Source organism: Xiphophorus hellerii, chromosome 5 (assembly GCF_003331165.1).
Source record: "Xiphophorus hellerii strain 12219 chromosome 5, Xiphophorus_hellerii-4.1, whole genome shotgun sequence".
Classification (NCBI taxonomy): domain Eukaryota; kingdom Metazoa; phylum Chordata; class Actinopteri; order Cyprinodontiformes; family Poeciliidae; genus Xiphophorus; species Xiphophorus hellerii.
The window spans coordinates 22156279-22182628 of NC_045676.1; the positions used below are offsets into that span (position 1 = coordinate 22156279).

The window sequence follows — 26350 nt, forward strand, 5'->3', positions numbered from 1 at the left end:
GATGGTGGAGCTCACTGTCTTTTCTCCAAGTGTGTAAACACGTGTACTTGAAATACTTGCACTTTTTTAGACAATAAATAATTAACATTTGAATAAGACTCTGTTTAAACAACAAGAAAAAAAATGCTAAAACAGGGCAAAAACGTAAATAATGCGTCATGTATTAAGATAAAATTAAAATTTAATTATCAAACGTAGTGTTAAAAAAATTGTCATGATGATTTTGACACCAGAGGTCGCAATTTGTATACAATCAAAAAACAGGCAAAATAATACTATCAGGTTTTTCTTATATTTATTTATTTTTTCCCAAAAGAAATCTTAAATACATTCGTCCCTGACTATGGTGAGTTTTGGTTGTTTTTAATGACTTCTTCAATTGTCAGAGTTTCGGTCTTTCGTCTTGGGGGGGGGAAATCTGTTCCAACTTTAGCAGATAAAACCGAAGCAGTGCGGAAGAAGCCGGACGGCTGACCCAGAGTCAGACTCCCGATACGCCGCCTCGCTCTTCACAATGCGCGCGGTGGTTACAACCTGATCTGAGATCAGCTCTGGCTGCTCGCTTCCCGCCAGTGGACCACGTGTCTCTCCGTCCGGCCTGCCAGCGGTCCATGTGGCGGAGCAACATGGCGGCGCGGAAGAGGGGCGAAGAGAGCGATTTAGCTGCCGGCGACAGCGAATTTCCGTCCCGCAACACCCTTAATGAGGTACCTGTTCCACCGCCTAACATAACCCGGCATCAAACTAGTGGTACAAGGGCGTTTTTTGTCGCTGTCGTGAGGCGGTTTCCGCCGGTCCGCGAGGCCACATGCGCGCATAGCGACACGTGGCTGTAGTACTACTGAGGTAGAGCTCAGGAAGAAGGCTAAAGTGGATAAATTAACCTGGCTTTAACACCTAATTAGTAGTTTCTGTAACTCTGCCGACATTTATTTGGCCTCATGACACCTTTGTGTTTTTGACTGAGCGCGTATTAAAAGTGGCAGACACGTTTGGAGGACAGGATGTTCCTGAGGAAAGGCTGAACTCTTCTCTGGAGCAGTCAGTGTCGTTTTAAATGTCTTTCCGGTTGTTAGTCGCACTGATGGTTCACAAACGCCACAAAAAGAATATGCAGGTTTTTTTCTACTAACAAGGGAAATACACTCTAATTATTTTTATTTACAAGTTTAAACAGTTGCCATGAGTTCCCATAATCTTATTGTATTTATGTAATTGCAGTACTACTGAGCTCCTTCATTTACAGCTGACTCCTCCTCCTCCTCCGCTTCATTAGGGGGTCCTCTCTACCAGTATGAATGCATTTATTAGAAAATAGTCTATTGAACAGAAGCCTCCAGTACTTAACTGATTACTGCAACACAAATTTCTGACTACAGGCAACAATTACCCAGAAAATGTAGCCACATCGGGGAGTTTTGTCTTAAAACTTCCTGAGAAGAGGCAGTTTTTACTGTTTGGGGCTTTTCCTCATCACCCGAGGGAAAGGAGTGTGTTGTTTGCTGGCTGTGTAATTGTGGAGCTGTTCTTCCCTTTTGTGTGCCTCCAGCTGGTCCTGAGCAGAAGTCAAGATGTGGACCACTCCATTTTGTCCATCTTTGAAGACTCAACTGTTTCACCAGAGGTCAGAGTTGAAGCTTGTTGATGAAAGCATTTGACCGTCTGCTAATTTTGTGAATTTTCAGATTAAAAAAAAAAAAAAAAAAATCAGTTTTTTGCAGTTTAATTTCTTCTTTTCATCTTTATTTGTTAATTTTGACATGCAGTTTGACATATGGTTCAACAGATACAAATGGTATAAAAATTAATAAGTATCCAAGTCAGTCCAATTCAAGCCATCAATTTGAAACAGCTTGTTTTAAAGCTGTTTCAAACAAATTAAACAAAAAGAAACAACAATATGTATTCTGATTTAATTGTCTTCAAGGAATTAAAGTAGTTCATAAAAAGTTGCCATGTCTGAAGAGATCCATGTCGATAATGTAACCCAGAATGTCTTTTCTTCATAACTTATTTTTATGGATCATTTTAATGATGGACAGCGGGCAATCGGCAAAACAATTAATTTGTAATTATATTATTATAATATTACAATTGGCTCAGATGTTTCTGCCTTTTTTCATGAGGTGAAACTTTACATTGGCATGCAGAGTCTGCACTCACGATCCTCGACATGTATTATCCTACCAAATAGCTCTCCCCATCACACTGACGTGATTAGACGGGTAAGTGAGGATGTTGGGGTTTTTTCTTTCAGAGTCATAACGGTGCAGAGGAAGAAAATGAGAGCCTGCTGTGTGCCCTGACTGAGATGCTGGACCGAGTGGGGCAGGATGACGACGATGACGGGATCTTCTCACCCTTTGACGTCCTGCCAAACACTGAGCTGCTGCACCGAGCAGAGCACACAGACGAGCCACGCCTCCAGGTGGGGAGAAGCTAAATCACAGTGGGAGTAATCATGGGCATCGATGTCGTATTCAGTTTGGGCTTTTAATAACTAATATTAACATTTCTTTATCTGAGGCGAAATATTGACGCAACAAAGGACTTCAATGAATTATTGAAGTGTGTTAAGTAATAAGTTTCCTCTCAAAGTTATTTTTAGCAACCCGTTTAAAGTAATTTATTTCTCTACATAATCGTTCAGAGGCAGCAAAAGAAAACAGTCATTACTGATCCAGATGTTTCACAGACTCTGAAGTGATTATAGTTCAGTTTCACAAGTTTGCGGCTGTGAAATCACACATTTCTTGCTCCAGAGCACAAGATTTCAATCCGGACCGGAGCAGAGTGCAGAGACAAAGTCACTTTAAAGTTTTTACACTCGCATCTTCCCGTGGACTTTGTAGTGACTTTATACAGGTCATAAAGCGTTACCGCTGTAACAGCATGAGGAGCCAGAAGTTTATGCCGAAAATCAGCTGAACAAGACTTAAGTCGACATTCCTGCAGCAGGAGGAAGCAGGTGCTTACTGTCTGTAGACATAACATGCATAAACAGCAATGTTCCACTGTGGAAATTCACTCAGGAGACGGCCGATGTAAAACAGGAAGTTGAGAGGAAAATTTGAAAAACGTAATCCAAACACCCTCTCAGCTGAAAAGCTAAATCTGTGCCTGGAAACCCACCATTTTTAGACAAGCAATTCTGTGTCTAAGGATGTGTTTCATATCTGATTGTCTGGCTGATTCTCTGATTGGGGACCAAAGTTGCAACAATTGTTAAATTTTCAGCTGGTGCGGTTGTCTTTCATACTGCAATGTGTCAAATTATCCAAACTATTTGAAAAACCTGTTCACCCCCCTCGCCTGTGGTGGCGCTGCACTGAGAACCATTGAAGGAAGCGACACTAAAACCTCCGAAGAAGACATTAGATCAACCTCCTTCTTCACAGAATGTAAACAAAAAAGGAGTGCTGTCAGATTTTACCAGTTGTATGATTTCTGTTTTGTCTTTGGTAATCCGTTCCTCTCCCTTGATCTGGACACGCTTGTTTCCTTTCTTTGCTCGTTTAGCACATTTCAGCACCAAGGCAGTTCAAAGTGCTTTACACCATAAAAACGATTTTTTTAAAAATTCATATTTACCCAGAATGCCATGCACTGTAGTCCGCTTCCTGCTTTTGGAGCAGTCTCAGATCAGCTGGGCTTTTAAAATGCACCAGAGTTCACTTCAGCCGAACCAAGACTTGAGTTTTGAGGCGGACTATAGCTCTCTTATTTGGTCTGCATCAGAGTTTGATTGCGCGTTCATACCTCCCCAAACGAACCGGACTTTCTAGGCAAATGGATTAGACTTTGACGAAAGCAGACTAAAAACGCTGGCATAAATGCACATTTCTTTGACATTCTGCCAGGACTTTGTTGATTGCTGTTGATGGTGTGTTGTTCCTCTATAATCTTTTTTTCTTCTTGTCCGAGAAACAATTTTTGAACCTCAACCTCTGTCTTCCTACTCTTCAGGAACCCTCGCCTTCTTTCAGACTTCGACCAAGACCCAAGCCACCAAACGAAACCTCGAGAACCCGTTCAGACGGAGAGCAGAAAGTAGAGAGGAACGGCCGCCCCCAGATGTTAAAGAAACAAAATCAGAAGCTGTTCAGTTCCAAAAACAGGAGGGCGAAGGCGGAAGTGGAGGTTTTCACCTCAACGTCCCTCGTCAGTTTGGTGAAACTCATGCACCCCTATTGCTTGAAGCTGCATGTGGAAAAGGAGGATGATCCGAGGAAAAACAAGTCCCTTTTCTCTCAGGAAGAGGTGTGGCGATACGAACGGCCTTCCGAAGACGGCGACGAAGAGATAAATGTCGTGTCTGAAGATGAGACACCTTCAAAACAGACAGAGGAGGAGGAAGAGGGTGGAAGTAGAGGGGATGGCACACTCCTGAAGAGTGTACTGCTAAATGGAAAGACCTCCAGAGAGAAGAAGAGGGTGAGCTTTGGTCCTGTTCACGTGGCATCGTTTGATGAATCAGAGGAAGAAGAAATTGAGGAGAAAAGCAGGAAAACACTCGAAGAGCCATCAGGTTCAGCGCTTCAACATTCAGCACAGCCCTCAGAAGGAAACAATGGAGAACAAGAGAAGAAGAAAGGCGAGACAAGAACCAAATCACTGAGCCTGCAAGAATACAGGCAGCTCCGGCTGAATAGACGACCCCCGGTGGAGGAACATAGGAACTACACCACCAGGTGGCCCTCTGTGTCTGAGCTGCCCAAAGAGCTGCCCCCCATCTTGCCCTTGCATAAACCAAACACAGCAGCTGAGTTCAGCACTTTTACCCAACATGTTAAGTTAAAGGAGGCTAAACTACACAATCATCTACATCACAGGAGGCTAAAGAGCTCAAAACCTGAACCCAGAACCTCCCCTGCCAGCCCACCGCCTGACCACTCAGCCACACCCAGCAGCAGGAAACCAGACAGCAGAAGTTCAGTGAAGAAGCCAAAGCTCGTCAGTAGCGATCCTCCAAACCCGGTCCTCGTTAGACTGCGCAGCAACAAGTATTCACAACAGATCCAAAATGAATCCCCAGCACTTTATGAGAGATCTTCAGAACCAAAGCTCAGTACCTCCCCTCCCAACGACGACAGTAAAGCTGTGGACACCCCGCTGCTTCAGGAAGTAAACGCCAAGCTGACTGAGATGCCACCACCTGTTTACCCTGAATCTCCTCAGCATCTGAGCCGAGCAGAGCGGCCGTCGAGTCCAGACATTGGGTTTACCGCTATCACACCACGCCTCCATCAGCCTCCCACAGAGGGTCACATGATGTCACAGGAGGAGTTTACAGACTCTACGGAACCAGAACCGCCTCAGAACGACTGCAGAGAGAACAGTGCTGCTGATCAATCAGGTAAAGCCTCTTGAGGACGGGTCACTTCATCTGAGACAGAGAAAAACAAGACTAGGTCGAGTTTCTGGATTGATTTAATTAAAACAAAAGATTTTATTTTATAGTCTTCTCACAAGGGAACAATTTACCTCACTACAGCTTCTCTAAAGCTAATCAAGGCAAATTGCATCTTAAACTAAATGTAATAATGCTTTCAAGAACAGGAAAAAATAAATCATCTCGGTTTGTTGTTCTTTCAGGTATTGAAGCTGCTGACTTGACCAGCCTGCTGGAGCAGTTTGAGGAAACACAAGGTGGGCTGATAACGTAGTTACAGCATTAAAATGTCTTTAATTTATTTACATATGGAAGTTGTCCTCCATCCATCCATTTTCTGTTCACCCTTGTCCCTAATGGGGTCGGGAGGGTTGCTGGTGCCTATCTCCAGCTACGTTCCAGGCGGGAGGCGGGGTTCACCCTGGACAGGTCGCCAGTCTGTCGCAGGGCAACACAAAGACATACAGGACAAACAACCATGCACACACACTCACCCCTAGGGAGAATTTAAAGAGACCAATTAACCTAACAGTCATGTTTTTGGACTGTGGGAGGAAGCCGGAGTACCCGGAGAGAACCCACGCATGCACAGGGAGAACATGCAAACTCCATGCAGAAAGACCCCGGCCGGGAATCGAACCCAGGACCTTCTTGCTGCAAGGCAACAGTGCTACCAACTGCGCCACTGTGCAGCCCAGGAAGTTGTCCTTAAAATCCTTAACATATTTAAGGAAGTTGTCCTTAAATATGTTAATCACGGCTCTTAAATTTGGTTGGGGCAGGATTATTTAATCTTGTACATTGTATGTAGTCTTTTTTTCTTGAGACTTTTCTGTCAGGCAAAAGTTTGAGTAGTGGACAGACTCTTCAGTTGAGGCCACTGCTAACTAGCTGCTAATATATCCTTGCTAGGTAGCTATGGCAACCAGAAATACTTACTGGTTTAAAAGGTAACAAGCTTTTGCTCTTCTTACAGATTTTAACTCGTGTCAAATGTAAACGTGACTTCTTATGGCCTTTTCCTGTAAGGAAGTTTGCCAAGCATTGTCCTGCCAGGAGATTCTTCCACCTGAGCTGTTGATCTCTGTTGCTCCTCCAGAGTTACCATTTGTACTCATGACTGCTTCTCACAGAGCTTCAGACATTGTTTTTATAACTCAACCCTGTGATAAATCCTTACCAGTTAGATGCTGGTAAGGATTTAGATTAATTGTACAGCATTGTAACTCTCTATTTAGTGTTTATAGTGTTTTCCACTAAATGTTGTCTTGCGTTTTATGTTGAAATGCAATAAAAAAAAATACTTTATTTATCCCAAAGGGAAATTAAATGTTGTGATAACTCAAATTGTTCAAGATTCAAGGATTTGGAATTTGAATATTTCTGTTTGCTTACACTAACAAAGCTATTTACTATTTGATAAAAGTAAAAACACTGTGAATAATTATTTTATTCCACAGTGTTAAACCATCTTCTCACTTTCTCGTTTTTCCTTTTTTTTCCTTTCAGCTATAGACAACGGCCTTTGTAATAACGGGCCCCAACCAGTTCCTGCTGCTTCGTCCTCGTCCAGCGAATCGAACTGTCGGGTGGGCCTGGACAGACCTGAGCCTGAAGGACCAGAACTGACCTGTACATCACCACTGAAGCCCACTGTGGGGCCGCTGGAACCACGGAGCCCTGGAGACGCTCTGAAAGACGTCCAATCGTTGGACGTCCCCGAGCCTCTACACACCGAGGTCGTCCTGAGCACCCAGAGGAACCCGCCCACTAGATGCAGAAGTCTGTCTCTGAAGCTCGTTCAGATCATCGAACCGCGGCCGCTTCCGACCAGGAAGGTTCGGATGAGCCAGTCGGAGCCGCCTGCCGCCGCTCACAGTTCGGCTCAGATCTACGCGTATTTGTGCTGCGATCATGATTACTGCGGTTCTGCTGAGCGTTGTCCTCCACAAGCCCAGCAGCTGGCTGAAGCCGCCACAGAACCGGAGCGGACGGCGGATCAGGTTTCAGAGAACCGTCGATCGGATCAAACCAGGACGGGTTCAGAGACAGACACGAGTACAGATGAAGCTCTGCGGTTTTCACCCAGAAAGGCTGCAGACAGGGGCGGCCGAGACGGCAGCAGGGCGGCGCTGTGCGGTCTCCCGACTCCTCCACCCACTCCTCCTGGGAGGGGACGGAGCAGGAGGAGGTACCGGGTAAGGTCCCCTCGCTCGGACTCTGGCTCCAGCTCCTCGTCCTGCTCCTGCTCTCCAAAACGACCCAGGTGCTCCTCGTCTCTCGTCGTCCTCAGGTGTAACCGCCACCTTCTCTGACCTCACGTTGTTGTTCCTCATAGGATCCGGCGCCGGCGCTCAGAGAGCAGCTCCTGCTCGTCTTCCCCTTCCTCCTGCGCTTCGCCTCCTCGGCGTCACCGCGCGGCCCAATCAAGGTCCAGATCCAGGTCCTGGTCCCGGTCCAGATCCCGGTCATCTTCTCCACAAATATACCACAGGCGCTGGAGGGATGTGTCTGCGTGAGTTACTTTTCTTGATGAGTCCTCGTCACACAGTAATGTGTAAAAGTCTTGGGTCGTCGTCAACGCAGGCAGACTTGATGTAAAAAATTCTCTAAGTTTTATTTTGGTGATCTCCAAGGTTACACTCCTATTTTTAAAGGTATCAAGGAAGCATGGCTGCTTTGAAGTGAGGTGTTAAACAGTGTATGGATGAAAACCTTTACACCGTTGTAGCTGTATGTTAAAAACAATCACAATGAGCTTCATGTTTTAAGTTTTGCTGTGTTCTCCTTCGCTGCAGCAGCAGGGAGTCCAGGCGGCGCAGCAGAGAACGGGAGATGAGGATTCAGAAACTCAAAGCCATAGTGGGTACATTTTCTTCCATATCATATTGTTATGTTTTTGTTCAGCGGGCTGAAAGTATGTTAATTTACGTGACCCAGGACGAACGCAGGGTGGTGTACGTCGGCCGGATCCGCAGAACGATGACTCATGACGAGCTGAGGGAACGCTTCTCTCAGTTCGGAGAGGTCGAGTGCGTGTCGCTTCACTTCAGAGACGGCAGGTCAGTACTCAAAGTCACTTGTTTCTTTCACTTGTTGAATCGCATTAACATGAAACCATGGTTGGTCCCCACAGCGACCACTACGGCTTCGTGACTTTCTACAGCACAGAGGATGCGTTCGCAGCCATTGATAACGGCGGGAAGCTGAGACAACCCGATGAGCTGCCCTTTGACCTCTGCTTCGGTGGTCGGAGGCAATTTTGTAATTCTAACTACGCTGATCTGGGTGAGAAGTGTTGCCTTCTGGGAAAAAAACCCTGTGTTCAGTGACATTTCACTGTCATTTCTTTTAGCTTAATTCCCAACATTAGAGATGGGATATGTAACTTTAAAAAAAAAAAAAAGTTTTTAAAATTTTTTGTTAAAATGTTGTGACTGTGTAGTATGAGACAGATAATCTGAAGAAATCGAGCTCCTCCACCTACTATTACCGTCTGAAGAAATGCTTCACTCAAAACCAATCGGAGCAAGGGGGAGGGTCTTAGTGCTGTCGATCAATCTCGTGTACACACTACTCAATGCGTTAATGGAGGAACAACTTAGCATTACATTAAATCTGTTTACCCACCGTTATAAGCGGCTGTAGCGTAGCAGAGAAAATCTGGGATGGGTGAGCAGCACATGCACAAGCATAATTGACATCGCTGAGACCCTCCGCCTGGTTCTGACTGCTTCACAACATGGTGACAGTTTCAACAAATATGTGAAAATATATATATATATCTTTAAGTTGCATACTGCCGCTTAAAAGGCAAAACAAACATCTTTTGTATATTTTGGATCAAATAGTAATTTTAAATGAATTTAACCTAAATTTACCTTCTTGTTCAGACGCTAACAGAGAGGCAGAGCCGCCGCCCCCCAGGAGTAGGTTTGAAGACCTGGACTTTGACTCACTGCTGAAACAGGCCCAGAGAGGAATGAAGAGGTAGCAGAGCCGAGTGCAGCACCAGGATGAAGATCATCCAGAGAGACTTTCTGGAGCCCAGAGCATCAATCTCACAATAATGTAGCAAAGTCTTTTTTGTTTTATTACTTTTGTTTTGGGTGTTTCCAGGTTTGAATGAATAAGCTGAACACGTTTGCATTTATTGATTTGTACATGACAATACAGCACTGATTGTACAGTTTTTCAGGTGGAATGTTGAACAGCATCATTATGTAGCGCTCTGGCACTGAATATGTTTTATTGCATGTTTGTTACATTCCAACACACAAAGTTACATGGATAAAGTTTTCTATATCAAAATAAATATGTTTTATTGTTTCTATTCTGGGTATTTATTTAAAGTTTTTTGATCCATCCTCGTCCTACGGTCTTTATTTTCCCCCATGAAACATCCCTGCTTTACTCCCTTTCATTTACCTCAGAAGTCAGACGTAGGAATATAGATTTTGATTTTATTTTTTTCCTAGGATGGAGACAGAAAACTGAAGATGGGAACGTATTAACCTTTAAAAGTGTAATTATGGTTCCACTATCTAAAAGATGCATAAAAGCTTGACCTTTCCTGAACCATTAAATTGTAGCTCTGACTAGTCTCAACTGAAACTCCTCCCACTCTCGTTTCGTCATCACTAATGGCCGGCTCACCTAACGGCTGACTGTGATGGAACGCACCGCGCACCGGCTGGCAGGAAGGAAGAGCGGAGGAGAGTTTGTCGTTCAGACCGGATGTTTACTAGTGTGAAGTTGCTCAGCAACCGCACAGCTGGGCGAATCAGGTCTGTTTACTCATGCTGCAATAAGACGGTGCCATAAACCAGTGGATGAAAAGCAAAGGTTAGGGAGCAGAGCCATGCCATTTCCGTCTTAAGCTCCATTGAACAAGAGGCGAGAAGGCTGTGTGTTACACCGAGGACATGTCCACACCTGGCAGGGACGAGAGACCCTTCATCAGTGGGGTGGTGGAAGGTGAGATAATTAATCAATCCTGGTACATATTAGACTCCTCTCGTGGATTTATCGGACGAATAAATCAACATAGATTTACCTCCTGGTGCATCTGCTGGTTCTTTATAGTAGGCTGTTATTTATTGTTTGTGGCAATAATGTGAATTAAAGCTTAAATTTGCTGGATGCAGGGTTTTATGGGCGGCCATGGACTATGGAGCAGAGAACAGAGCTCTTTAAAAGGTGAGTGTACCAAAACAAAACTGCTGCTGGGAGTTTTCATACTGAGGAACAGGGCCGCATTTACAAGGTTGTGGGCCCTGGGCTGGAGCTGTTTGGTCCCCGATTCACTAAGGAAAAATTTTTTTTCCAAATTAAATTACAGTACATTAAAAGCTCATACTACAAATAGGCAGATATGAAGTCCAGCCAATAACTTTATGTTGTTTCCAAAGAAATTGACTATACCTTTTATGATTTTCAAATTAAATTAAAAAAAAAACAAAACTAATCTTTCTTGGCTCCTTAAATATTGTGGCCCTGGGCTGCTGCCCCTATAAGTCCTTTTCCAATGTCTGACCCAGCTGAGGGATAATGATGCATTGTTCTATCATATGGTGACATTTAAAACTGCATTTAATGCAAGATATAATGATTTTGTGTCACTGAGGCAGCCATGCATACCTCATCATATCTGCAGAGCAATCTGTAATTTAATCATGTTTGTTTTCCCCAGGGAGCACAAGTGGGGCCTGAACACCTACCTGTACGCTCCCAAGGACGACTACAAACACCGGATGTATTGGAGAGAATTATACTCTCCTGAGGAGGCAGGTCAGTTTCGTGCATTCATCCGATGTCTGTGCCCACTACCATTGAGGTGTGGCGGGGTACGACACAGATACACGCCCTCATAACTAAGGGCAATTTAGAGAAGCTGGTAAAAGTGGGCGAAAACCCCTAAACAAAGCTGTTATTGCAGTAGAATAATTAACAATTCTGAAAAATCCCATCTTGACAATTGTTTTGTTTTTCTATGAACTTTTCAATTCACTCATGCTACACTTGGCATCTTTGTTGCAGGCTTTTATATCAAGAAGCTCTAAATTATAAATCCATATCTTTTTGTTATGAAAGATTCATAATTTCTCTTCAAAATGGGAAACGCAAGACAAGAAAAAAGTTTTAGTGCTTGTCTTTACAAGTAAGGAAAAGTGTACAAGAAAATGGCTTCGTCTGAACTTTTTTTATATTTAAAGTTTTAAATCGTTACACCAAGAGGACAAGATTAAACTTTCTCACAATGAAGACTTCAGGTGGGCTGCTGCCTAAACGCTCAGCTTTGATCTTCGAGAATAAGGTTGTGAAAAACACCTCATTCCCAGTGTAATGTACAACGGAGGATCCGTGATGCTGTGGGCCTGTTTCTCTTGTTCTTGAAAACCTGCTAGCATTTGACAGTTGGCTGTAAATGGAGCACCGACTGCAGGATAGTGTTACTAAATGTATGGCCACATCCACACAGAAATGATTTACCAGACACAGAAATCAGCCATCTTCAAGGGTCAGCTGCAGGCCTAATTCAAAGTCCCACTCTGAGTCCTCTTTATCTCTATGGAGACGGTGTTTAAACGCTAAGCTTTGTGCATCTCTGCTTGTTATCAAGGATGTTTCACCCTAAAGTTTGATGTTTAACCCTCTGAATTTATCGTCTAATCTCAGGATAACCCTTCAGGTTTTACTGCCTCGTTATTCTTACAAAAATGCCTCTTGTGGCCTGACCTCATCTTTGGACATTGTCAGGAAGTGTGTTAAAGTTAATCTGTGTTGGTAACTGTCAAGACAAATCAGGGAACCTGCCTCCATCTTTTCCCTTTCTCCTAGAGCAACTGGTGGCCCTGATTTCAGCAGCCGAAAAGAATCGGGTTGAGTTCATCTACGCGATCTCTCCGGGTCTGGACATCACCTTCTCCAACCCCAGGGAGGTCGCAGCTCTCAAGAGGAAGCTGGATCAGGTAGGACTTTGGCAGCCGAGGCTCAGGGTGGAGCAGGCTAGATGAAACCGCTGACTGTATCTAGCTTTATAGTTCCCGGAGCATTTATTTTACGAGTGGGCATAAAATCTTTAACTTTTATACCTTTTGAGTTACAGTGCCTAAACTGCCTCCCAGCTCAAAGTTTTTCCTCATATTGCATCCACAAACATGGAGGATGGAGCTGAAAACAAGTCAGTCATGGAAGAAAACCAGTTGGAGTTCTTAGCAGGACAACAACCCTAAAGGCAGAGAACTGAGCTAGTTCAGATCGAAGCATATTTGTGTTAGAATGGCCCAGTCAAAGTACAGATCAAATGCTTGAGAATAAAAAAAAACGATGGTTGCAGACAGTCTGCACAACCCAACATATTTGTAATGGAGAAATGAGCAAAGATGTCAGTCTCTAGACGTGTAAAGTTTATAAATCCCGACCTCAAAAAGACTTTCTAACTGGAGCCAAAAGCAGACCTGCAAATTACTGAATTAGACAGTGGAATAGAAAACTAACAATGAAGGGTGTGAATACTTTTAGAAGGCGGTGTTCTTACCCCTTGTACACTCAAATCTCTTCCTGCCCTGATTCAACCAGCAGATTAAAAATATCTTCATGTAACTGTCTGCTTGACGGCAGAAACAAGTTTTTTGTTTTTTTCCCATCAAATTGTAAACAAGTGCAGTCAGTAAATTCACAGTGTGGCAGTTCCTGTTTTTATGATGGCAACAAGCAGCCAAAGTCGTTCGGATTTAGTGAGTTCATCCTGCTGAGCGACCCAGCGTGTTTAAACAGCTGTTGTGTTTCAGGTGAAGGAGTTCGGCTGCAGGTCCTTCTCTTTGCTCTTTGACGACATTGAGACTGAGATGTGTCCAGCGGACAAGCAGGCCTTCAGCTCCTTCGCCCACGCCCAGGTGGCCATCACCAACGAGGTGTACCAGCACTTGAGAGACGCCAAGACCTTCCTCTTCTGCCCAACAAGTCAGGCTCCTCTAAAGCAGCAAATAATGCTAAATTGTGACGTTTTTATCACCTGCTTCTGACTTGTTTTGGGTCTCCAGACTACTGCGCTGCTTTCTGCAACCCCAATGTGCCTCAATCCTCATATCTGCAGACCGTTGGGGAAAAGCTCCTGCCTGGGATTGACATACTGTGGACTGGTGGGGCTATAGTCAGTTTATTTCCACGTGTATTAATCAGAGATCGGGTCCATCTATTCAGTTTTTTTTTGCTGCTTTTTCTCAGGTCCGAAAGTGGTGTCCAACAAAATCTCAGTTGAATCCATAGAGGAGGTGACGGCAGTCCTGAAGAGGGCGCCGGTCATCTGGGACAATATTCATGCCAATGACTATGATCCTCAGCGGCTCTTCCTGGGACCGTATAAGGTATTCATCAGCAGAATCATCTCTGCTGCCTGTATGAGCTCGTTAATGATCGGCTTTACTCCATCTTTGCAAAGGATCGACCCACTGAGCTGATTCCTAAACTGAGAGGCGTGCTCACAAACCCCAACTGTGAGTTTTATCTAAACTTCGTGGCCATCCACACTTTGGCAACATGGTGTAGATCTTCAGCTATTGGAGGAGGAAGTGATGTGGAAATGGGTGAGTTCTGCTTTTTGTCTTGTATTTGGGTGAGATGTAGGGGTACTGGGTTACATCTAAAGGTAAACTGGACACTCCTGGTTTATGACCCTTTCAAAAATCATCAGCGTTTTCTTCATTAAAACCACTAAGGAGTAGTAAAATTATATTGAAAAAAAAAAAAAAAACATTTTATACATTGTAGTGTCCAAATACTAAACCAGAGATGAGTCTTCAGGTATGACTGAACAACCTTTTTTTTTAAGGAAGATCGGAAAATTCAAACATCTTTGAAGCTTTGGACACTAAGGTATTCATAAAATGTGTGTTTTTTTTTAGAGAAGCAAGCCTCGTGCTTTCATTAGATTCTCCTATAGTCCTGTGGGGCTTCTTTACTACATGCAATGTCTGCAGAAGAAGAGGAAGTAGGATAACTGTGCCCATAGTGACACTTTTAAGATTGAGACAATGAGAAGACTGGTTACAAAATCCATAACTTTTTAAGAAAGTTATAAATAGGGAAAAAACACAAAAGTCTGGATTGATCTCTAATCATCATTTGAATGCGGTACATCTATGTGTCAGTTAAATAACAGTGTAGTTTGACCCTGAGAACGACCTTCCCTGTTTCTGCCTCCAGGCTACAGCCCTCAGGGAGCCCTGGCTCTGGCCCTCTCAGACTGGCTGCAGGAGTTCATGAGCGCAGATCAGCCGGGAGGTAGAGTACAGCCAGAGTTTACCTCCATTAACTCAAAATTCAGGAAAACCAACGAGACAGGAATCCAATCGGCTCATGCCTGCAGGTGCTTGTCGGTCGGCTCGCCTCAGAAAAGCGTTGCCGGACGAGGAGCCCATGCAGACGGACGTGGCTGAGAGCCTCTACGTTCCCGGACCAGGAGACAACCCGCTGTACACGGCCGAGCCGCTGACTCTGGACGACCTGGACCTGCTGTCGGACCTCTTCTACCTGCCGTACGAGCACGGGGCCACGGCCAGGAGCATGCTGGAGGAGCTGGACTGGCTCAAAACCCACCGAGAGGCTGCTGCAGCGCAGACAGAGGAGGTAGGGTAGGGTTTTTTTAAACACTTCCTGGAGCATCCCAGTTCTCCTCATGAAATATTTCTTTTTGATTTCAGTGGCGCGGCCGGGCAGGGAAGTTCGACGTCATGTGCGACGCGGTGGTGCAGATGTTCAACCGTCTGTCCAACGCCCCGAACCGCAGCGTTTTGTACGACCTCTACAACTACATCTGCGACATCAAGAGCGGCGTCGGACTGGCTCGAGCCTACGTCAAGACTCTCGGTGGGAAAACGTTTTCTGCTAGAAGGACAATTAGCAGGCAGGATGCATAATGAGAATGATCAAATTTGATAAAAGTTTCACGTCATTAGAAGTTTATTTTATTAATATTTTTTAAAAACCTCACTCGTATGTTTTATATATTTTTTTTATTACATTTCAAGATTTTATTTGTGTTGATTAAAAATAAAAAAATTTGGCTCTCTAAAATGTTTATATTGCTTAAGGCTATTGGGCTGGGCATTTATTGTGACGTTTATCATTTATTGTGATGAATCACGACAAGAATTTAGATTTATCCAATTAAGCTTAGAACCGCCCAAAACTGTCCATATTGTCAGGATTGTTAGCTTTACTGTTTTATCCTCTGTTTGTTCAATAAGAGTATCAATAAATTTTAAAATATGATTAAATGCAGGTACTGGGTGCAATTTAGTGATACAAAACACAAATCTTTGTGACTAGTGTCCCAAAAAGCCTTATTAAAACTGGTAATGTTTTTCAAGAGCAGGATTTGTTTGTTTGTCAACCCATTATTGCTGTGCCAAGTGGTCACAGCCCTGCAGTTCCCTTGACAACAACATACAGATTATCTGTGGGGTTAAAGGTCAGGGAATTTGGAGAGGTACCAAGTGCTGCTGGAAGATGAAATCAGCATCTCCATAAAGCTTGAGCAGAAATGGACTCCATGAAACAAAGTGGACCAACACCAGCTGATGACATGGCAGCTAAAATCATCACCAGCTGTGGAAACGTCACACTGGACTTCAAGTTCTTTCTCTGGAGCTTCAAGTCCAGATAAAATGCTAAATTTTCTTCCATCAAGAAGATTGTTACCAAATGTTTTCCTTTCACTAAACTTTTCATTACTTTGCTTGGATACCAAACTGTGAAATGGCAGCCTGTTTTAGCAATGACTGTTTATGGCTCGCTCTTCAAGTTCAGTGTCTTCCCCATAATAAATGTAGGCTGTAACATAAAACCTGTTTTGAGAAAGCTGCTTTATTTTCATTAACTGTGAGTCACCGTTATCAAAATGAACCAAAATTATAAAAACTGTACATGTTAGCCGGCGAGTTGCTGTTTATTAAAGAGAAGTGTGTTGTTTATATCGTGTGTTTATTTCCACAGGAGGTCAGGATCAACCTTCCGCTCACATACTGACCGACGATCCGGAGCCGTGGGGCTTCAGAGGAGGTCTCTCCGGAGAGTTCCAGGTAACCAAACCAGGGTAGTGACTTCTTCCAAAATAACATTCAGTAATGACTCGATGCCTGCAGGAAATGAAGAAACTGAAGTTGGAGAAAGTCAAAGTTAAAATGTTAGTTTGAATTTGCAGAGGATGCTTCCAGGACATGGCAACAGGGATTTATTTAAACATCCTCCCATGACTGCAGTTTACTGCATACGTCCTTACTGCAGCGACGACAAGGTGAGGTCCATCACCGAGGCACCGTTTGGGTTGTATTTGAAATATGACCTAACATGAAAACTGTTCTGTTAGGCTGAGGTGCAGAAGGTTTTTAAGGAGATGCAGAGAAGAGAGGAACAAAGCCCCAAACTCATCAGTGACCGGTAAGAAGAAGTCCCCAAAAAATATTTGTTTTTGTTTTAGGGGAAACAGGACCAAAAGAGTGGCTACATATTCTCAAACTAGATATAAAATATTGTTCAGTTTAAGATTTGATCATTCCAAAGAACTAGAAAAACAATAGCCAACTCAGATATTTTTTTTTAATTGGAGTATTAGACTTTGTTTTCCTAAATCTGTACTGTGAAAGATGTGAATTTGGGACAGAATAATTTCTCTTCCTTTTTTGAAGAATTGCTCATGTTTGAGAAGATAATGGATGAATTAATAACACTCATTTTCTTTGTACTTCCCTCCGTAAGGAAACTTCCATTCTTCATTTTACCCAGTTTTATTGTTATTTTTTTCTTTTTTAACATTTCATTTCAGGCTAATATCTTGACAGTTATTTATCAGGTCTGAAATTATTAAATATCCACACACAAAAAACCAAGAACAAAGCAGCTAGGAGCTGCCAGTTAGCCATCAGTGATGAGTGTTTGTGCTGTAAATATTTCCTCGTCCTGTGAGCTGTGTCTTAATGTGCTCTGCTGGCCGTCTGCAGCCTGTCCTTGGGGGACGTCGCCCCCTCTCCACAGTGCGCTCTTGTTGTGGAGGATGACATCGGGGTCTGTGGATATGCGCTGGCACTCACCGATGCCAAACAAGCTGCAGGCACAGAGCAGGTGGTCAAAACTTAACATCCCAGTTTTAGTTTCTACAACAGTTGGTGGAAATAAAAAAGTGTGACTTGACCGAATGTGGCGTTGTGGTTCCAGAGGCCAGGAAGTGACGCCTTGTTAAAGGATTACCCCTCCCTGGTTGTGGTCCAAGTGCTGCCTCGGGTCACTGATCCATCCCCGGCCAGGCGTATGGTCACTCAGCTGCTGTCCTCCATCAGGAGCAGCGGTAAGTCGCTCTGTCTCAAAGCTCTGAGTGCTGGTCAGTAAAACTCAAATCTTTTTTGGTCTACAGGTTTATCCCGAGGAAAACCTGCCCAGCTCTGTTGCTGCTGCTTTACTTTACTTTACATGAGTCGTGATCAGAGTTGGGTAGTAAATAGTTGCGTTCTTTCTGGAAAAAATTTACTTGTAGGAGTATTATTACTCTATACTTTTTACTTTTACTTGAGTAATTTTAGTGTGAAGCATTGCTACGCTTGCCCTTCCCATTAGTTAAAACAAGCTAATGGAGAATTAGCTTGTTTTAACTTTAAAAGTCACCAGATATACACCTGCCGTTTTTGTTAAAGTTTTATATTGAGTAAAATCTTTTTGGAAAAATGTTTTTGTTTTTTGTAATTTTTTTCAGATTTTCATTTTAGTCCTTAAAACTAGAATTTCCACATAACATTATATTTTGGTTCATTTTAGGTCATTTTTTGATATTAAATTATTGATGTTTTGATAGTTACTCAGTACTTGAGTAGTCTTTTTACCAAATACTTCTTTACTCTTACTTGGGTAATGTCTTGGATGGCTGCTTTTTACTTTTACTACAGTAAAAGCATGTTGTAATTCTGCTACTGCCTCTGATCCTGATCACCGTCACCTTACCTTTAAAACTAGACCTGCCTGAATGTGTACTCCTGAATTGAAAGTATTTTTTTTAATTTACCCCCCGGTGTATTTGATCAAAGATAGACTCTTATTGACTCTCTGTTTAACCTTCAGGCTCCAGAGGAGTTTTCTGCGAGCTGAGGCAGAGTGACCGGAGGATGCTCGACTTCTACTCTAAACTCGGCTCCTTCAAGCACGTTCCCGTGGACAAGAGTCTGCCTCAGGATGCCGTCGTCATGGCAACAAAGTTCCAGTAACGCGAAGGCATTCAGGATGTCGGTAAATGACGCTCATCAGTTTGAATCAAGTCTTTCGCCTTGTCTTTAACATTTTGTCAACGTCATCTCTGTAAGGATATTTTTTCAATAAACTGGAAACATCCACAGTGAATCGTTGGCGTTCCTGACATTTATCAAAGCGACACATTCTCACACACACACGCACACACACCAAGACAATTAAACAAAGAATGCATTTTATGTCATTTAGACAAGACAATGGGAATATATTAAGAATTAATCTTTGATTAAATAGCTCTTTTTAATTTGTTCTCTCGCTTTAAAAGCATAAAAAAGTTAAACTTTGGACAAGGAAATAAAGATGCACAAAGATCAGCAACAACAAACGTTCTGCCTCATTAAGTAACTGTGCTTCATGGTGCCAAAATGTCTGCTCTACACATGAAGGGATCACTAAACAACATGACAAAGTCCAATGTTTCTCAGCAGTAAAACACAAACAGGACTGGATTTAAGATTAAGGACACTTATTTTTTTTTCTCCATTTGTTGAACCCTGAGAGACGCTGCACAGAGATGTGCTTTTACTGCGTCTGAATATAAAAACCCTGTTTAAAAAAAAAAAAGCTACACTGCTGTAGATATTTTGAGTAAAACAAATGTAATATGCTTATAATGTGTGATTTAAAGGCAAATTAATACACATCAAACACAGAAAATGGAATGTAAAAAATAAAATTCCTGTCTAAAGCTTGTATAGCCATCATAAGTAGGAATGCTGTACCAACAAATTATTTCGTTGAGCTGTTTGTTCAGTGTGGAGTGACTATACTAACATATTTGACATTTAAAAAAAAAAAAAAAAAAGAGTCTGCACGTCTGAAATTACTATGGATTACTTTCAATCCACACAGGATGGTAACTAAACAAACAGGCTCAAACAGGTTCTGGATGAGGCTTTGTGCAAACCAAAGAACACCATAGCAACAGTCAAGTATGGTGGTGGCAGCAGCATGCTGTGTGGCCATGTTGTTGCATTACACACAACAACAGAAGACCACCACCTAATTCTTTATCTTGACCTCAAATCTACAACTAAATGGTTGAAACTTGGACACAGTTGGGCTCCAACAGGAAATGAATCTACGCAAACATCAGAACACGATTTAGAGTGAAAGGAGACGATATCGAGCTTCTGGAATGGTTCTGACCTCGACCCAATCAAGTCTGTAATCTGTGCAAAGAAATCAAACCATTTGAATGAACTAAGGTTCACATCCAGCATTAAATGCCCCAATTTCATGACATTTCTGCCCAAGATAAGTGTATGTCAACTTCTGATAAGAACGACACATGGCCATAAAAAGTAACAAAACGATACATTTGTGAAATGACTGACAATGGAACGATAACACTAAGCCTTACTTTGTGTGGAGAGAGTCATGACTCTGGTAAATATCAAACCTTTCAAAAGAACAAATCTCCACTCATGGGGCTTATTTTTTAAAGTAGTATATTTAAGTTAAGTATTTAGACTTGAAACCCCTTGGTATAAATGCAGTTTGATGATGAAAGCTAAAGCTATAAAACAAGCAAAATGAAGAAACACCGAAAGCCGTCTTTTTAAATGTGAAGCAGAAATACCTGTGGTGATAAATTAGATTTTTTTCTTCAACATTAAATCCTCCACAGTGAAGAGGACTGTTGTGCTTGTCATGATCAGTAATGAAGAATGCCATCATCAGAAAATATTTAGCACCTTATGAAAAGGGAAAAACACATTTTGCCTCACTAGCAAACTATTTCCCATGTTTTAAATACTAGAAAACTGGCCATGTCACCAACTGTTACCTGTTTATATAAATATATATATATACTATGTATATATATATTTCCAAAAAACTATTTTATATTTTTGCTTTAATGTTTGGTGTAAATCCTAATTATGGTTTTAAAAGCACTTTACTTTCTTCCCTTTAATTATAAATTCAACTCCAATCGGGTCTCTTCCCAAAATTAAATAAAAAAAACTAAAACATCTATCAGCACTGAGATGATGCAGGTTTGACTCTAGTGTTTGATGACAGGACACATCAGCAGATTTCCATTTTTCACAGTTGTTCTATTGACCTTTCACCTGTGCTTTCAGAAAACGTTTTACCGTTGTTGTTATCCCGATGCTCTCTAGCGATATGCGATCATGATAATAATAATGCGATATGAAACTTTCACCCTGCCACATTTCAAATGAACTCCAGCCCTTCATACTTCACATCTCCCATCTTGGTCTCGGGCATCAGCAGCCGTCCGTCCAGTGTAAAAGCAATGATGTATGTGGCGATCCTGCCTGCGTCCTCCTCCGACTTCAGAGCCAGGACGACCTGGTCGTCGGTGTCGGGAACGAATTTGAAGGAGGAGAAGCCGTGGGTGGGGTTAAAAGGTCCGACGCGCTGCGTGGTCACATGTCTGAAGTCCGCGGGGCAGGACAGGAGGAGGTTGGTGGCTCGGCGCTCGTCGGCCGCCTCCTCGTACTGCTCGTGGCTGGCACGGCGAGGTAGGAAGAACCACCGCTGGAGGCGCTCGCTCCAAGCTGCCGATTCATGGATGAGGTAACCTGCAAAGAGCAAGGGGATTTCATTTACACTTTACCCCATTGAGGGTGCTGACCGAACTGTCCACGTTATATGGTGAGTGGGACCATCGTTTCCAGTCACAAAACTGAATTAACTTGATTCAGAACCTTAAGACAGCAACCTTTCAGTCATTATGTTGAATACAGCGGGACAAATCCTTATTCTATGAATACATTTTTTTCATTTTGTGTCAGATAAAGTCAATGGAAGCATCCAAAAAAAACAAACTTTATACATTCTGTTTTCTACAATAAACATTTTTAATAAATGTTTAATTTACACAGAAATTGGCTAGTGGTCTAGCAGCTTTGACCCTGGTGACCCCACTGGCCAGCATGCTTCAAATGTTTTCCACCTAAATCCAATGAATGAACCGTTGTTGAGCTTCTACCAAGCTCGACGAGGAGGAACTGACCTCTTTATTTCAACCAGCCCTATTAAAGTAGTAAAACATAAAACACATGACTTCAGGAAAAAACATGAATCCTGACAAGAACTTCTGTTTGTAAATGTAGGTAATGCTTCATCAAAGCGGTATGATTTAAACTGGAGCTCCACAAGGCTCAGGTTTAAGTCCCACACTTTTTAGCCTTTAAGCGCAACCATCGGACGGTATCGACGGCAGACATGCACCTGGTGGTTTGATCCCTGCAGCTCTCCGCAGGGCGGCGTAATACGGCATCCAGTTTTCGTGCTCCACGCCACCTTTATAGTCGATCACTTTCACCCACTCGGGGTTGTTGTTGACGAATTCCCCGGACGTCGTCGTCCACTCTTTCCCCAGACCTCCAACATACAGGTGCTCATCCTTCACTGCCAGCCACTCCGCCTTGAATCCTGCACAGAAAATGAAAACATTAACTATAATCACAAACAATTCCTTGGAAAAGTACTCCTCGCTCTTCAACTTATTGCTTCAAGAACAGACTAGAATATACTGCTTTGGGGCTTTGTGTGACAGACCAACCCAAACTAAAGAACCAAAGTCAAAAGTGAGGAAGACGATTCTCAATTTTTCCAAGTTTTCAATAGACAATAATCTGTGATGTTTTGTGGATTTGCAGTCAGCTTCCTGTACTCTGGTACCTCTAAATAAAACATCCAAATGGCTATAAGTGTACGGAAACTAATACATCACCCTGTGTGGGAGCTTGAAGCTACTGAGGTGGGCAACAGGGGGAGTTGACCCAATGCCACCGTTATGAATGAAAACTTATGAAAGTCCAATAACATCAGCAGTGTTTGTCTTGTAAGCTTAAAAAATTATTCCTTACCACTGACTGCATTCGCTGTTCCACAGGCCGTCTTAATATACAACATTACCAAACCTGAGTCACAACAGCACAGCGATCACAGACAACTCTTTTGACCACCAACATCTGGCTGACCCTAATCAAATGTTCCTACCTTACATTAATCAAATGTTCCTGCCTTACATACAATCATTTACAAACAAAAAAAATAACACATAATAATGTGAGGGTGCTTTTCTTTGACAGGGATCAGGCAGAGCTCAGAGTTAAAGGGAAGAAGGATGAAGCTAAATACATGACAATCCTGGAAAAAAAATCTGTTAGAAGATCTAAAAGACTTGAGAGTAGCTCAGAAGTTTGCCTTAAAACAGGACAACAAACCTAAACAGTGGAACGGTTTAGATTGAGGCATATTCGTGTGTACAATAGTCCATAAAAAGTTCAGGAGGTTTGAATATATTTGGAAGGTACTAAAGTTCTCGACTAAACGTTCAGTTTTTGTTTTTCTTAAAAGGAATTGTCATCAATCTTTGGCGTTCCTCAGCCTTGGCACTGACCTTTAGACACGGAGCCGTCGCCATCAGGAAGTATCACCCAGGGAATGGCTCTGCTCCCCTCAATCCTGTACACCACACCTGTGCGGTCATCCACACTGTAAAGGTGACCGTTGAAGGCCACCAGCTCCGACAGCTCCATACCTGCAGGCACGGCGTTGCACCACATATTGACATGAACATGCACATCCGTATGTAGAAGCAGGATTTTAGCCACATACCTCGTCCTTTCTCAGCCAGACTGCTCTCCAAGGTGACTCTGTCTGCATCCCACTCCACCTCCAGTCTGTCCGCGCTCTCTGAAACGGTCACATAGCCTCTTTTCATGTAGCTAAACCACGTCTGACCCTTGGAGCTTTGGGACGCCGTGTCCAGGTCGGCAATCACTCCTATACGGTAGCGAATGCCGTGCGGTGTCCTCTCTGGTGGACTCAACGGGTATGTGTCATTGTAAGGCTTTTTCCTCTTTAGACACCAAGAGAGTCTTTGTGATCTCACATCCTCCTCTCTGTGAGTTTGAAAACTACCTCTGGTTGGTGTGTTTGTGTTCCCTACGGTCCGGTGCAGGTACAGCATGAGCACTAAGGCCAGCAGGGCGGTCACGATTATTGCTCTCCATCTGGGATGGAAGCGCAGGTCGGAGGCAGTGGCCTGTGTCATGGACGGCAAGGCCAAGGGGAGGCCTCGAACCGCGAAACCGAAGGAGTTCATGGAAGTGTCGGGTTCATCCCTGGAGCCAGCTGTGGGTTGGAGATGAAGACTTCCACCGCCTGGAGAAGAAGAACAAGGAGGAACATCAGCAGGCTTACACAAAATGTAAAAAATAGTTGAAAAGTTTGAGGTTTTTGAAGTACGAGTCTGCTTTCATAGCAGCTGGAGAAGAATAGCCACTGGTAGGAGGGCAAGCTGCTAAAATGGGCTCTTGTTCCTATTGTTCCTTATTCACAACAGGGCTTTGTTGGGCTGAGCAGACCGCATAGCGAACAGGAACAGAGCTCCACGAACGTACCAAACCATCAGGAACAGAACAAGCACACCCTTACCCTGCTGTCTGCCTTAATTTATTAACATGACTGCTGTCAAGATTATACACTTGTCACATGACTTTATCCATTTTATAATTTTTCACACTAATCTGTTGTACAAAATTCTCTCCCCTTGACTCTCTGATTTAACTGTATTGTTTCTCCTGTGAAGTACTTTAAGAGAACTTAAAAAGTTTAGCAGACTTTTATTCTCAACAAACTGTTTCATCGCCGTCAGAAACTTAGATAAATAGGTAAAGAGACGTGGTACCTGCTGAAATAAGAGATCTGTTATTGTTTTGGGCCAAGGTGACCCTTCATGTTACTCCAAACAGCGACAAATAGTAGGGCAAATCTTTGCCCAGCCCATTTTGAATCTTTTAAACAAGATTTGACCATTTAAATATATGCACTCTAAGCAGAATATTAATTCTAAAACAACTTAAAATTGTTAAAATAAGTATACTTATATATATATATATTTACTGACTAAATTCGACAAGATTTTAAAAAAGGGTTCACATGAATATTTCCCAAGAAGTCATCTGGGTGGAACAGATCATCTTACGTCACATAATTCCCCTGGTGCATCCGCTGCTTCTCTCTGAACGTGTTCACGCTTGTCGACTCTTTAAACTGAACACGCAAGGCTTGACAGAACAAAAAAAGAGCTTTTTGTCGCTGCTGAATACATAACCCATATTTTCCACCTCCCTGCACCACAGGCCAAAACTCGACATTGTTGTACAGGGTATAAAGAATTAAACTATTCAGCCTTCCTTCGCCTCCTGTCCCCTGAACAGGCTGCTACCATCACGTCGTTCTGCTCTGCACATCCCTCAGAGAAACTCGCTCGTTCAGCCCTGGTATTCGCATGAATAATTGATTTCAGCAGGTTTCAGCAGGTCTCTTCCTTTGCCCTCTTGTAGACCATCTCAAGTTTCACAGCCAAAACTAACTTGGATTTCTTAGTAATGAATTAAGAACTGTATTTGTATTGTTAATAAGAGAAATCTGCCAAAATAAGAGAAAGTCTACAGCATACAGCTTAAAGACGAATTTGATGCAAAAGTAAAAAAAATTGATGTGAAATTAATTTTCCCCACAAAATGCAGTAAAAGTTGCACTTTAAATCCTCTCAAATGTATTTTTAGGGACATGAAAAATAAAAGTAGACTCTTTCTCAGGAAGTAAATGCAACATGGCGAACCCCAACAACCTTTCCAATATTTCTGTACTATGAACAAAGAAAAAGAATGTATATTTTATTCATTGTTTGGTTTTATCATTGCATTTTGAACGGTAAAAATTCTGTGCTCTATAATAATCAAGATTGAAGATGATACAAATAAAAAAATTGCCTTTTTAAAGAAGAGATAGTCATACGCTTAAATAGTTTTTGAAGTATCTCTTGAATATTTTGTTAACTACTTACATACAGGGGATTTTTAAAAACCTAAATATCGTTCATATTCAAGTGTGGCGCAAGTATAGCGTCAACTGCGGTTTTAACTCCTTTACGTCGGTGGGACGTTACGTTACGTAACGGGGCAGAAAGTGACGTCCTCTAAGCTTTCACAACAGTTAATGTCGCAAATCAGCTGTGCTGCGAACTATGTTAGACTATTTCAACTGTCAATTGGGTTTTTTTTCCTTTTTCGTCATTATTTCCCTTGTTTTGTCGTGTGTAAATGATGAGAGAATTAATTGGAACAATTCCACTTTAAGCCAGAGTCTGAGGTTACAAAAGCCGGTTAAAGGTTCTTAAACTTTGGCAGTACAAAGCTGAATTAGCCGCTTTTAATGAACACAGATAAGCTCCTAAAACCGTAAGCCGAAATGTCCGAACATTGTCCAAGTGTTTCACACGGACGGAAAGTTATGTCACACAGCGGACATCACCTCCAGACGTTTTATTAGCCACACAGCTAACATCAGCTAGCAACAGTAAACGTTGACGTTTCGCCCCGACTCACCAAGGACGCTGCTCGTCAAACTTGCAGAGTTTACCCGACCCACGTCCCCATTTCTGCCCCAGCAGCTCACCTGATGTGGAGGCTTCTCACGACGCCCTGTTGGCCGGTGACAGTCTCCTCCTACACCGGAGGAAATGCTGGGACTCCCTAGAGAAAGGGCACCTCACGGCTCTGTAACGTCATAAACAAAACATGTGTCCACAGGGTTTCCACGCAGCCACATTGATAAATTATACACAAAAACAGCTAACGTACACTTAAAAGTCATTCTTGTCAAAAATAT

The 26350-nt window shown here is 42.7% G+C and overlaps 3 protein-coding genes across 5 annotated transcripts; 2 read left to right on the forward strand and 1 right to left on the reverse strand.

The window, feature by feature from the left end:
- The first annotated feature begins 448 nt into the window (after nucleotides 1-448).
- LOC116719742 (peroxisome proliferator-activated receptor gamma coactivator-related protein 1) lies at nucleotides 449-9721 on the forward strand. Its single transcript, XM_032562386.1, has 11 exons — nucleotides 449-707; nucleotides 1550-1624; nucleotides 2258-2428; nucleotides 3967-5356; nucleotides 5596-5649; nucleotides 6902-7658; nucleotides 7731-7907; nucleotides 8191-8254; nucleotides 8333-8454; nucleotides 8529-8680; nucleotides 9286-9721. Exons 1-11 carry the CDS (start codon nucleotides 612-614, stop codon nucleotides 9384-9386), a joined length of 3159 nt encoding a protein of 1052 aa, XP_032418277.1. The 5' UTR covers nucleotides 449-611; the 3' UTR covers nucleotides 9387-9721.
- Nucleotides 9722-10042: 321 nt separating this feature from the next.
- On the forward strand, nucleotides 10043-18778 carry ogal (O-GlcNAcase like). The gene is made up of 17 exons (XM_032562387.1): nucleotides 10043-10369; nucleotides 10540-10591; nucleotides 11085-11182; nucleotides 12233-12363; nucleotides 13186-13357; nucleotides 13438-13536; nucleotides 13622-13761; nucleotides 13836-13980; nucleotides 14600-14677; nucleotides 14763-15022; nucleotides 15097-15262; nucleotides 16391-16476; nucleotides 16599-16691; nucleotides 16764-16834; nucleotides 17395-17515; nucleotides 17609-17738; nucleotides 18503-18778. The coding sequence occupies exons 1-17, from the start codon at nucleotides 10318-10320 to the stop codon at nucleotides 18643-18645; spliced, it is 2037 nt and encodes a 678-aa protein (XP_032418278.1). The 5' UTR covers nucleotides 10043-10317; the 3' UTR covers nucleotides 18646-18778.
- A 125-nt stretch (nucleotides 18779-18903) lies between these two features.
- Nucleotides 18904-26253, reverse strand: cant1b (calcium activated nucleotidase 1b). Of its 3 annotated transcripts, none has more exons than XM_032562388.1 (5): nucleotides 26138-26253; nucleotides 23288-23836; nucleotides 23070-23210; nucleotides 21893-22096; nucleotides 18904-21240 (listed from the first exon to the last, which is right to left on the reverse strand). In XM_032562388.1, exons 2-5 carry the CDS (start codon nucleotides 23775-23777, stop codon nucleotides 20870-20872), a joined length of 1206 nt encoding a protein of 401 aa, XP_032418279.1. In that variant the 5' UTR covers nucleotides 23778-23836; nucleotides 26138-26253; the 3' UTR covers nucleotides 18904-20869. The 3 variants fall into 3 exon arrangements, with proteins under 3 accessions (XP_032418279.1, XP_032418281.1, XP_032418280.1); XM_032562390.1 differs by having other exon boundaries at nucleotides 26068-26230; XM_032562389.1 differs by lacking the exon at nucleotides 26138-26253 and adding an exon at nucleotides 24660-24926.
- Nucleotides 26254-26350: the final 97 nt, after the last annotated feature.